The 13635-nt window shown below is 40.9% G+C and overlaps 1 protein-coding gene across 1 annotated transcript in view; it reads left to right on the top strand.

Moving 5' to 3' along the window:
• Positions 1-10764: 10764 nt before the first annotated feature.
• The window catches only part of trabd2b (TraB domain containing 2B), a 59670-nt gene continuing 56799 nt past the window's right edge, over positions 10765-13635 (top strand). Inside the window, exon 1 of the mRNA XM_044043462.1 lies at positions 10765-11254. Coding sequence (XP_043899397.1) covers positions 11129-11254 — 126 coding nt within the window. The 5' untranslated portion in view covers positions 10765-11128. The remainder of the gene's footprint in view (positions 11255-13635) is intronic.

The raw sequence follows: 13635 nt of genomic DNA, 5'->3' as shown, positions 1-13635 counted from the left end.
TTGTTAAGCAGTTAATCACTAATACCTGTAAAGATGTATTAAAAGCAAACATTACTGGCTTGCATGTTTTTCTTCATTTGATTTAGAAGTGTAAAATACAATTACTAAATGAAATTACTATACTGTATAGTTGCATGTGGATGCAGAGATGGGATAGAATATGGATGAGGGAAACCAAAGTTTCACTGACGGTAAATAGGAAGAGGGAAGGTAGAGACTTAAGAGGCACAAAATCCAAACACCACTTCACAAGAACAGTAGACTCTGTATTCAGTGGGCTCAAATTACTTTGTAAATGCTACTCTGTCAACTTCATTTGAGAGCCTCTCCATATCAAAACAGCACATATTCATCTCTGGGTGTATGTAGCGTGTTGAGTGAGTGGCCAGTACATTGGCTCGGGTGTGACTTTTAATCACGGTGGCGTGCCTCGACCCAGCAGACTGTGCCGGGAAGCTCCGGCTCATAAATCAACTGACTGTCTCATTGAGTGAGCTGCAGAGTTCTGAACTCCCTGGAGTGTAACGCATGCGTTAGGCTTCTGCAGTCAGACCAGACTGCTCCCGCCACCAGGCCTCCTCACAAGAGGAGGGGAGGATGGTCATCGTGGTCACTGCTGAACTAATATATATGTTAAGATACAAGATGGAGCCTTAAGTGTGCAGATCTCTGTTTTTATAATGGTTATAAAAAGACAAACTCGTGGCTGGAAATGTCACAGTGTTTGATTTATACATTGATTGGAGGGTTTCAAAATTAAGGACTGTGTCCAATACTAATGTAATAACCTAAAATAGCCTCTGAAAATGGAGTGGGTTTGTGTATTTATTGTGGCAATATTGGCTGGCAGTTTTACAACTTTGGTCAAGACAGAAATATTTCAACAATACTGCATAGTTATTATATATTAGACAACCAATCTTTTCCATAAGATGATCATCCTGTCAGTTTTTCCTCTAGCACCACCGAGGGGTTCACATTTATGAGCTGGATTGTCTGTGACGTGCATGTTCTCATTTAGCCTCAGCTGTACATAGAAGCATGCAAACAGGCCTCCACTAACATTTGTCACTATGACTGTTGTTTATGTATTGTTTATGCACTCCATGTACAGAGTAGGGTTAATGCTCGCAGTTTAAAGATGAGCTGATAAAGGATAAACATTTGCATTGCTCTCTGTGTGGTATTGACTGGCGAGTCATGTAATGTCCCAGTTTTTCCTCCACGTGGTCCTGAGCAGTAGAACTCAGTCTTCTGTGAGGCCAGGTGGAGACTGGAGACTGTCATCATGATGATTTGGTTTGCACTCAAACTGCAAGGAACTGAGCTCGATCCTCTGCCTGGTTTTCCAAAACAGATTCACTAGTGGGGCGGTTCATTCACTGGATTAGATAATTATGCGAGAACAAATTTAATAGTATGAAATGGTCAGTACCAGGTTTATATTTTTGCACACACACACACACTCACACTCTATAAACAGACCATAAATAAATGTCGAAAATGAAAGAAGAAGCGGTTTATTTTCTTTTTTCAGTCTCTTACAGTCGATTACAGTATAACCTTGACTCATGTTCAGGATCAGTTAAAGAGGCAGAAAATGACCAGTCAGACCATTCCTGGAGGACTGCTTGTGTATTTGTCTCCACATGCGCGCACGTGTGTTTGTGTATTCAGTCATAAGGCTCGCGCTGTTTAATGTGTGTCTCTTGACCAACCACGCACACGTGTCTGTGTGTATTTTGTCATAGAAGCTATGCTGTTTGACGTGTCTCAACTGCACATGCATGTGAGATTCTTTGTCTACATCAGTGTGTGTGTGTGTGTGTGTGTGTGTGTGTGTGTGTAGTGGTGTAGCCTGGTAGCTTAGTCTGCTTCTTGACAAGTTCTGGGCCTGTTGACAGCCCCTCTGTTTCCTGTCATGCACGAGAACAGCTTGATGTGAGAGTGAAGAGTTGCAGCAGGAACGATGCCCAGAGAGAGAAGTATGGTGTGTGTATGTGTGTATGTAAGTCCGGGACCAGTAGTCCTGATGGGAACAAAACCTGGTCTTAATGAGGCAGAACCGTATTTCTCGAAGTTAGAGTTCGGCATTAAGTGGTCATGGTTACTGTTGGGGATAATGCTTTGTTTAGGCTGTCCAAATGAATGGAAGTCAATGCAGTGTCCAAAAACCTGTGTGTGTGTGTCACTGATTTCCTCCTCTTCACAATAAGCATTTTCCATCACCACCTTTCCCCAGTTGTATTTCATTTAGTGGGAGTTCCTCTCCTCCATGCTCACTATCTCCCCCGCTTTCCCTCATTTCTCACATTTAGATGAATGGATACCCACACCGATACATGAACTTGTGCCTTGTTGAGCAGAACAGCCAAGTGTTACAGAACTGCTCATTGATTTTGAAAATAAACAGAGCCAAAGACCAAAGGAGAGGTTGAGGAAAAAGAAACATTGACTCAGAAAAGAGCAGATGATGGAGAGGAAGCATGAAATGTCATACTGTGTTACCAAAACATTATTTAGAATATAAAATAAAAGGTTTTCTCGTTATTCACAGCTTTACACTGGTTCTGGAATGACATCTTTATACTACATTATTATCAATCTAAGACATCGAAGAACTTGAGGCAGTGAATTTGAGGAATTTGCCCTCCTGTGTATGATTGTCTGTGAATTTCCTGGAGTCCACTCTGACCCAATTCAACAGTTTCTTTTTTTAATATATACTTCTTAAGACTTGTTTAAAACAGAATGTGGTCATTTAAGGCTGTGATAAAATGTGTGTCTGGACATCTGGTCGCGCAGATGTGTGAACATGAATAAAAAATTATGCTCACCGTGGACCACAGTGGCTGACGTACAATAAACCAACAGCCACATTTAGAGATGTGCTAGACGTACGTCAAATAAACCTGGGATAAATGCGGAATGAACTGGGGTAATGTTTCACGGCCACAGAGCTGAACTCTCAACATTGGCTGCCCTAACTTAAACGCAAGATTGTGCTTTGCGAACTTACATTACAGAAGAAAGAAGGAGAACTGTGTAGGAAAACAATGTGGCCAGACAGTGGTTAAAGCAAAGCTTCCCCCTCTCTGTTAATCTTTAAGCATGATATCTTTTTACCAAGGCCAGCTTTGATGTTATGAATTTATTATACATGTGGCATAAAAGCCCCTCGGACAATAAGATAATCTTCAAAGAACATCATCTGAGTAGATGACCGTCTTCAAAAGAAGGTCAAGTCCAACTACAGATTTTTGTCGACTTAAAGAGGAGCTCATCTGATCCTTCAGGCTGAAATTCATGTTTGGTTCCTGCACACCAGTGCAGACCAGAGGATTTGATTTAATGGTATCATAACACATGCTGTTTATGCAGTGTTCCACAGTCACTGCAAAAAAAAAACAACCTTATTTGGCTCTGGAAGCCTCTGTTGACCCCCTGGTTAGATAAACTACAAACAGGATATTGACAATGCACATAAGCAGTATCACACCGTACCATATCAGCTGTATATACAACACACGTTAAGACTGGTTACTGGTTTTGTGTTGTGGCTATAGTATTTATATAATGGACATTTAAATTCACCTTTTGTCCAATATTGAGATTTGCAGCTATTTCACTATGGTTGTGGAAACGACAAAAGGGAAACATCATTATTTCTCCATATCTTATTTTCTTTTACCATTAGAATCACCAAAAGGTAGATATGCTTCACAGCAGGACGAGCCTTTTCACTCCTCCACCTCTTCCACTTCGGCTTTCAGGGGTAAATGGGGCAGGATGAGAGAGAAGATAGCGGGGGGTTCCTGCTATGGATAATACAATTACTCACAATGCCAATGATCAGTAAGCGAGAGCACAGTGCATCATGGGATGACTGTGCAAGCCAAGCCTTTGATGTGAGAGCATTAAAAGCTTTTGAAAACAAATACAAAATATGGCTTTCTGTGAGGAAAGTATGTGTGTGTTTGTGATAAAAGAGCAAAAAATAAACATTATGACCAAATCTTTTACTTCACTGAAATCTGAGGACAGGAGCCATCTCAACAATGCCCATAACTGTAGTGTATGTTTTGATATAATTTCAAATGGAAAGTCTTCTTCAGATGGCGGACACTGTAAAGGAAAGTGTGTTTCCAATGATGTTGGCTGCTTCTTCTAATTTGACGTATGTGTATCTATTTAAAATGCATCCCAACCTTTGTTTTATTTGTAGGAAAACCACTGAATTACATGCGTACTGGACTTGTGCCCGGAGGAGAAGGTGAGATTGACATTTAATATGGCAGTCCCACACACGCGCCACTGCCATAACTGTTAACAGATTTGTCCTGTATGCAATGCACACTGAGGACATGACTGAGATATATAATGTAATTAAAATGGAAAGGCTTTCAAAACATCTGCTGCTGTTTTATTTGTTGTAAATATGTCTTCAACTGCAAAGCCTTACTTTACATCGGAATTGAGAGAAAATTGTTATTGTACTTAAAACTTAAGTAAACCTTATCTGATCATATAACTTTGGATGGAATTACCTTGGCCCCCAGTTCTACTGTAATGGACCTTAGAGGTATTATTGTCCAGGACACATCCTAAGACTCACACGAGGCTCCAGGACAGCCTCCCTCCACCTGCACAATATTATGAGAATTAGAAACATCCTGTCTTTAGGGCATACTGAAAAACCAGCCTATGCCTTTATTGCATCTAGATTGGACTACTGTAATTCATTAGGATGCCTCAATATGTCTGTGAAGACAGATTGTGCAAAAACACTTGCAGCAAGAGTGCTGACAGGAAGTTAAAAAATATTGCCTTCTTTGCACTGTCTCTGGAAATCCATAATATACTATATTTTAAAACCTCTTCTTCCCTGACGATCTTTTTGGGGTCCCGGGTTCGAAAATGAAATACCCAAACTAAATAGAGTATATCGCTGCAATTACAAGCTCTATCTAATTATGTTGGTCTCAAAATAAAGATAACGCTTGTGAGATTCCTCCAAAAGTGTAAGTTTCACTCTGCCAGAGTAAATGCAGATGAGACCCACAATAAATGAAGGATTTTTCCCTCGCTCAAAGAAATATTGCATTTTAAAAATGTGCATTAGGAGCTTAAAAACTCATGGAAGTCATGTAACAACATGTGGACATTAGCTGTGCAAAGTCTGATCATGCTGAAGTGAACCAGAGTGAAATTACAGAGGTTTTAGTGAAGAGATACCTAGGCGACTCTAGTTTGGCACTATACTATGGGTAAAGAATTATTAAACCCACTTAATTTTACTTACATGTCACTATTGGTCTAATAAAAACTTGTTTTGAATCAAAAAAATAAAAAATGATTAAAACATCCATTTATTTGGGGCATTTTTCTCTGGAGCGTCAGAGACAACTCTGAGCCTCAGCCTGTTCGGGGCCATAGCTCCGGCTGTGATTAGCCAATCTGAGTGATTGACAGCTCGTTTTATCAGCCAATAGGATCAGGCTGCCGTCTCCGAATGCACGTAGCTCCCTCCTTACGCACGTCAGAAGGACGCAAATGCGTATGATGTAGTTTGACGGACATTCGCCCTTCTCCAATCAAAACAAGCTAACGGCCATCTGGAATGACCAATCAGACCAGGAAGAGGCCCCAAAGCATTCTGGGAAGTCTCTGTTTGTTCTGGTGAAAACAGCATGTTTTGCTCAACAACATTTCTAGTTGTATTTCTTGAAAGTGAGTTGTTGTTTTGCTCTTATTTTGCGGCTGGATCCGTGAGTTTTGGTTGTAGATCGATATAAATGGCACCGTTGGAATCTGTGGAGTCTACAGACACGTTTTTGTTTTTTTTTCAACATGACAAGTTGATTCGCTTTTTACTGTTTATGCTGTTATGGTGTTTTCGGCTCATGTTGGTTAGATTACTTGGCGTTTAGTCCGTGTTCGGTGAACATAGGAATGGTTTCTATGAGCTTTTAGCCGAGTTTCTGAGCTTTCTGTGGGTATGCAGCATGTCAATATTGATCAAAGGTAAATGTGCCTTTGATTAATGTGCGTCACAGGGAGTTTTTTTGCCCCCGGTACCGGGTCTACCGGGAAGAAGATTCTCCTGATGTGTAAATGGTTATGCTTCATTGCATCTCAATAAGTCACGTTATTCTTATAATATGCAGGCATACATGTTCCTAGAGTCTTGATGAGCAGATTCAGTGTCCAAGCTCCTTTTCTGTGGAAACAGCTCCCAATTCAGTTCAGGAGGCAGACACCATCTTTGCATATAAATGTAGACTTAAATCTTGCTGTTTTGCTCCTATTATTATTGTCATTATAACGATCAGTCAGACTGTGTTAGGTAGAAACTTTTGAGATTCTCTCTATAATATTGATGATGGACCTTTAAAGGCCTTTGTATAACATGAGGTGATGTGGCCCCACACACTTTAAATCGAATTGAGTGATATGAATTCAACTTGATTAAATCTGAACTTTAACAATTTAAATATTTCGATAGATTGTCTCTGATATGATTTCATCGCTTATAACCCTACACTATAAAATATTTGACTGTACATAATTACTGGCTATTATTTGCATTAATGTCACAGCAAGTAACTGTATGTATGTGACAGTAATTTCATGTCCTAGATACTGTATAGCATAACAGTAGGTTACTGTACAGGTATCTACTGCAACTATACATGATTACTCTCATTTAGCAGTATTTACATTTATAAATACTTTGTTTGACTGTAGATCAAATCGCACATCAAAAAAATCCCTCTAAATTTCTTTTCTGTAATAGACACACCGATAATAAATTTGTGAATAAAACACAAGGTGTTACATTGTGAATTACCCAAGTTAAACCCTGTGAAATGATGATGTAATTGTAATTGTGAGATTTACTTAACACCCATGAAAACCTGGAAATAATTTACAGTGCAGATGTATATTCATCTCCCCTCATTTCACCTTAATATAATGACTGACTTTGAGTATTCCTGTCATTTTATGTCTTCCTCTAATCTCCCCTCACCTTCTTTTACTCATTCTGGACGATGAAGATAGACAGATTTCCAGCCACTGCATGTGTCAACGCCTCTGGTGAATGCGGACCTGTTGTCATCTAAATCATCGTGTGCATGTTTCACAAACACGAGCTGAAACACTCATCTCTTATCTCTTGTCCTCTGGTGTGTCTGGTCTTAAACAGATTCATTTGGACTCCCTTCTGACATATACCACTCTGTTTCCACCTCCTAACACAGTCCTCCCACATCTCTACCACTCTGCTTTCACCCCTCTTTTCCCAGGACATCCGGAAAAGGAAACCACAATAACATTTCACCAGAGACTCAGTCAATATTATTCCTCAATATCTTCAAAGCAGGACAGAGGATATTGGAGCCTGTGCCAGAGACGGCCGGAGATAGAGGAGAGAGAGAGAGTGCAGGAACAACAGACAGAGAGTATTCAGTGTGGCCTTTGCAGTCAGTCGCTCTGTGATGTATGGCAGCCTGAGGCTATGAGACACTCCGTCATATCCATCAAACTCATATTTTCTTTGAAGCACGATCTTCCTTCAGGTCGGCCCTCTCCCTCTGTCCTTCTTACCTTGGTCCACCACTGTGCATCCATCATCTTAATTACCTTTTCACACCACTAGGGGTCCCTGTGTGCACAATAAACAAATGCACACATTGTATTCCCAGCCCCACCACTTCTCCATATCCTAAAAGCTCAGTGGATGTATGAGATTATGTCCTTCTCATGTGGTGTGTAGTAGCAGTGGTAGGCCTAGTAGTTGTAATAGGAGGGCCTCTATCATTAAACCAGTATACTGATGCCGGGGCAGAGAGAGAGAGACAGGGAGACACAGAGAGTTAATGTTGGGGTTTTGCGGCAGGTCTTCTGCACAGCATCAGACAGACAAGCAGCCGTGGAGCCACAAGGACATGTAGACACAGGATTCTTAGAGCTGCAGGGCCACAGACATTAATAAGGTCTCTTAACTCCCTCCCTGCGTGTGTGCTTTTTGTCAGTCTGTCCATATGGGGTGTACACACTGTGTATAATAGACACATTCAAGAGAAATATGCAAAGTCATTAACAGTTGTGGAAGGCATTGATACTGTGTATATGCTTTGTTTAACATGAAACTTTTTTATTTAACTCACCTCCCCTCTGTTATAATGCCTCCCTTCTTATTTCTTAACACCTCCCCAGATGTGTGTTTTTTAAGTGAGCATTTCTGTGGTCTCCTTACAGAACATTAACTTTTAAGTCTTCTTTCGTCCCCAGCTATATGCGAGCCATGCTGTAAGTGTTGGACCCCGTCCAGCAAACTCCTGCAGCCAGCCGCTCATAAGCCCACATTTTACCGGCCAAGAATTTGAAACGCTCCTTCAAAGAGAAGCCTTCTGCAAGGTGTGGCTGAGGCAGGTACCTGAGTCCACAGGTGGCCACATTAGAGCAGATGAAACTGCTAACTGAAATTCCACACCTGTCTCAGAGCCAGAGCCACAAAGGGGAGGAAGCAGAGCAGCAAGGATAAAAAAGATTAGAGTAGATCCATATGGTTTTGCTGAGTTATTTTATGCGACTGGGGTGGGGGGGGGAGAAAACCTTATCATGATATATCTTGATGCTTTTAAAAATCGGTTTCTCCCCAGAATCGTGACACGAACTGAAACAGCTAAAAATATCAGTTGCCATATTATCTCAGAAAGTATTGTTCTGTTTATCAGTACTTTCTCTAATCCAGAGTTGTTCATTTTTCAGTTTCTTTTGAATCATCTTAATTTATTTAGGCCGTATTCATCATGGCCCATCTAAATGTAGCAGTTAACCTAAAAATCATTCCAAACATGTTTGTATTAACATGTGTGTGTATTGATTTGGGGGAAAAAATGACTCATGGGCTATTGCAACAAGAAATGTATCACAAAGATTTGGTTTAAGGGGAAAATAAAATCACTGTTTTCAATATCATCAAATCAAATACTTGCAATACATCGGAATTGCCATACAAATGAAATTGGCACCCAAGTATTATGGTATAATGGAATTGTGACAAAAGCATGCTGTTGACCTCCAAATAAGTAAAAGTATATGAGGCCACATTTCAGTGGACCACTGTGAAAATGCATAAAACAAAGAAATATTGACTTCCCAGCCTTTCACGTGATCACATCTTGATGAATGGCAGCCAGTAAAAGCAAGGAGTCAAGGGTCAAAAGGGCAGGGGGTGTCAGAGTTTTACAACGTGAAACTGTGTTAAAAGACAAGCTGATCAAAGACGTTTAGCACAAACGCCCCAATCTGCCTCATCTGAATGGAAAATGCAATGGGTGTACAGCGACAGTCCTGCTGCTAACAGCGTAACCAAAGTGAGCCTAGAGTGGTGAGAAGAGGAGTGGAGAGGAGTGGAGAATATGGCAGAGGACAAAGAGTTAGTTGTCCAAGGTTCATCTGCCACTGGCGTGCAGGGAGGGGCCCCCGGTGCCACTTGTATGAGGGGTCTCTGTGATAAATTCCCCACTACTTGACTCTGTCACACTGTCTGCCACTTGGACAATAACTGAGGTCATAGCAAAGTGGTGGAGCACTGACATCGCTGCCTGAGCTGAGAGGGGCCACTTTCTTTCATCATGAGCGTTTATTTCACATCCCCGAGCTCCACATCATGATGAATACATCTAAAGAAGTGTGCCGGGCTGAAAATAAATAAAACACCTCTCACAGTTTTCTTTACTCAGACTTGTTTATTTGTCGTCATTAATCACGCGTGTAAGGCCAAAGGTCTGTGGCGCTGGTGCACTCATACTGTACCATGTAGTGCGGGGTTGTCAAACACAGAAGGACAGAGATAAATGTGATCGCGCTGGAGAGGAAGCACATGACAACATTTGAAAAATTGTTCATATATATCTTTGGAATGAGTCTGCTGAAATGCAAACCAAACACACCTTTGACCTGGGAGCACTGTGTACAGACTGCCACCTGCCCTGCAGGCTCTGCATTATTATTTTCTGAAAATGAAGTCAAACACACCAGACTGTAAGCTTTACAGCTCTCACACATATGGTTTTTCAAGCTTTTTTAATTAGACAGAAATTCCCATTCCAATGTAACTGGCTTTGTAACTTTGTAAAATGTAAACATCAGTTTTTATTTTGAACTGTGCTGCATCTATGTATCAAAAATACACAATTCATCTGTTCCTGTTGACATGTGCTTTGCATTTTTCATTAGTCTCTTCTTGTTCTTCTGTTTGCTTGTCATTTGTTTTTTTAACTAATATACAGTCTTTCATGGGAAGACAATGTCATGCAATTAAAAGCTTCTCATGAGACACTATTTATATTTTGAAGCTGATAAAGTTCAAAACCTATACTTCAGAAAACACCATTATACCAGTACAGTGCAGTACATCTCAACTGAAGGGGAGGTTAAAAGAAAGGAGAAAAAAAAAAGTAGCCATATACTGTAAAGTGTATAGGCATTAAAGACATTTTATGGAGGACTATAACCCACTGTCAGCCCCACAGGCTACTGATAAACGGCCATGCAGAAAGAGAAAACGTCCAAACACTGAAGGACCTTAAAAGATCAGAAGAACATTCAGTCACCACTATGCGCCTTTGGTTCTGTCTTGGGGGACTTTACTCACGCAAACCTGTCATCCCTCTCAGGACCTGTGCTCCCACCTCTTAAAAGAAACAGCACTGTGTACGTGTGTGTGTGTGTGTGTGTGTGTGTATTGAGTGTATTGGGGTGGAGGGGCTGCTCAAATCGTCCCACCTCCCTCTCTCTCTCCAAGCCAAGACGCTCCAAAGTTGTGGAGCGCACCGCGGAGAACTCTCCAAAGAGTTTTCGAGCTTCGGGACTGAAAGGAGACAGGAAACGTTTGAGAAACAGCAAAACTAAAAAAAAAAAGTGAACTGAGCATCGGAAAGGACAAGCGAAAAAGGCGGAATGATCCTCCAGCCGAGCCGCACATGTGAGCCCAGAGGCCACCGGTAGCGACTTTTTATTAATTAATTTCAAGGGAGACGGAGGGGAAGGTCAGCGAGAAGAGAGCGTCGAGGACAGAGGGCAAACTCGTGTGGGAGCGCACTGTCACCTCGACACGATGGTGCGTCGATGGCAGGGATTCAGCTGGATTCTCCTCCTCCTGAGCGCACTCCTGCACACTGCGGCACCCTGGAGCGCAGATCAGCGGCCGCACAGACCGAGGCAGTGCGACGCACCGACGTCTGTGAGTCTTGTTTGGGGGGAACTTAATCGAGCCTAGGACATTATCCACTTAACTTATAGACAAGAACAACACACCACAGAACAACATTATGGCCCTAATTAAATCCAACTAGTGACACTTGTTGCCAATTGTCCTCAAGTGTTTTGCTGCTGCTGTTGCTGCTGCTGCTTCTACTAGATTTCAGAGGAATAATTGAACTGCATAGAGAGGGAACTATTGCCTTTCTTATTTATTTTATATAATATTATTGTAATTTATTTATTATTTTGTGTAGGCTGGTACTGGTGGTCATGAAAACACCCCCACAGACGTGTGAGCTAATGTAAGGTTACAACATTAAACACAAAGGACTTTTATTTATTTATTCATTCATTCATTGTTTTTAAATAAATAAAAATAACGTGTGCAGTGAAAGGATTTAGGTTTAATGTTTGCCAAAATGAAACCTAATTACTGCTTGTAATAATGATGATGATGATGATGATGATAATAATAAAAATAATGACATTAATAATGCGTTTTCGTATTAATATTAATTTAAGACGCGGTTCAGTGCTCAACTAAACTTCCACTAAAATGATTAGAGCCATGGAAATAAAAGAAATCGGTTGCACGCGCCACAATTGTGGCTGTTTTTGTGGCAAACGCAATGTGTGTGTGTGTGTGTGTGTGTGTGGCTCTCATTATCCTCCAGCTCAATTATAACGTGTCTGCTCGTCCGTCTGCCTCCCACTGTGGATGCACGTGATGTTAATCAAAATCAGTGCAAACATCTCACCCAACACAAGGGGGGAAAATCACACCATTAAAGAAGATTAACCTCTGCACTGTAAAAAAAGGCACTTCTGTCCACGAGTGTGAATGTTATTAAGGTTGTCATTAGGAGTCGTTTAAAGATCACATGTCTTTGTTTCATTAGTGCATAATATCTACAGGCATAAAACGGATCTGTTGTCTGGGATCACAGAGAGCTTTCGTGTTTCTTTGCTTCATGTGATTTGTAATGCGTCAGTACAGTGGTCTCTGTTTTCTGTTAAGAGTCATTTTCCCCCCTTTAAAGAAGTCTGTAGAACAAAACCCTGCAGCTTCAACAGAAGAGGGAAATCTCAACTCTCTCCTCAGGACTCTTTCACTTTCCATGTCCAAAAACCTGCATTTATGAGTCGGCCTTTGAGCGAACATGTGCTCATCGAGAAGTGGCCAAATGCTGCACTGGCAATACAGACATTATTTATTTACATACATACAAAAAGGTGATGATGTATGCTCTGTGAATTTTGAATTAAAAGAATCAGTGTAAACATTTCACTTAATCTGCAAAGGTTAAAAGCACTTCTCTGAAATGAAATATAGCACTTTACTTTTATTTAGTCTTGAAGGAGACTGTGCCAGAAAAGGCTGTATATGTTCAAAGCAGATAATTATGACGATAAGAGAAGATCCATATAGGACGACTTCACCGGCTTTTGGCAGCTCATTTGAAAAGTTTCATATGGCAACGGCAGTGGGAAATATAATTGGAACACGGCTGAAGGAAATCTTGACTAAATTCTAGAAATAAACATTTACTAAGAATAACTTTATTTTGCATTAATGGGTTTCATCCCTCAAATGCCTGATTACACTGTGTCTCGGAAGCCAGAGGTTCGATATTGTTTATGAAAGCAAATTCTTTTCCTTTTTCCATCTTCGCATATATGCCAGCACCAATGTCAACGGGGCCGTGTGCTCTTTTAAAGTGGCTGTGATTATTTCATTTCCATTGTGACATTGTTTTGTACGATGATAACCACAATTGACAAACACTTCCTGTAATATAAACCACTCAGGACTAAAATAGTGCTGTACTTAAGGCTGTCAGCACCACAGCTCTGTGTCTTGCGTAAAAAAAAATCACAAACAAAAGTATCACAGCGGGGTTTCAACACAGAGCAGGTTTCTTTCAGCTTTTGGGTTTTATGAGCTCCACTGCAGTATACAATATTTGCACTGCAGCCTTCGAAATGTTTCCCTGGCCGAATGAGGCTTTGGCAACTATGTACCTCAACAATACATGGGGGTCTGTTTACAGGCCAGAAGCCCCCCCCGCCTCTAATCTAACCTCACTGCCTGCAACTTCAGTAGTAAGACTTATCAGCACAACCCTGAGCTGCAGATATTTCCAAATAATATGTCAGTTTTCAGGGCCGCAAAAGACGTTTGTTGACGTTTTATCTTCTCCTCTTGAGTTTGGAGATTGTTCTGTTCGCTTTATCATAACTTTTATTTTCTTTCCTTAGTCCCTCTGGCTTGGTTTGATTCTTTTTCTGTGATTGTGTATATTTTATATACGATCTTGTTTTCGAATAAAGCTTTATTTAAAAATCAAGTTGGCACACAGC

Source organism: Solea senegalensis, linkage group LG14 (genome assembly GCF_019176455.1).
Source record: "Solea senegalensis isolate Sse05_10M linkage group LG14, IFAPA_SoseM_1, whole genome shotgun sequence".
Lineage (NCBI taxonomy): Eukaryota > Metazoa > Chordata > Actinopteri > Pleuronectiformes > Soleidae > Solea > Solea senegalensis.
The sequence above is the reverse complement of the archived record's forward strand: the minus strand, read 5'-3'. Positions and strand labels throughout refer to the sequence as shown.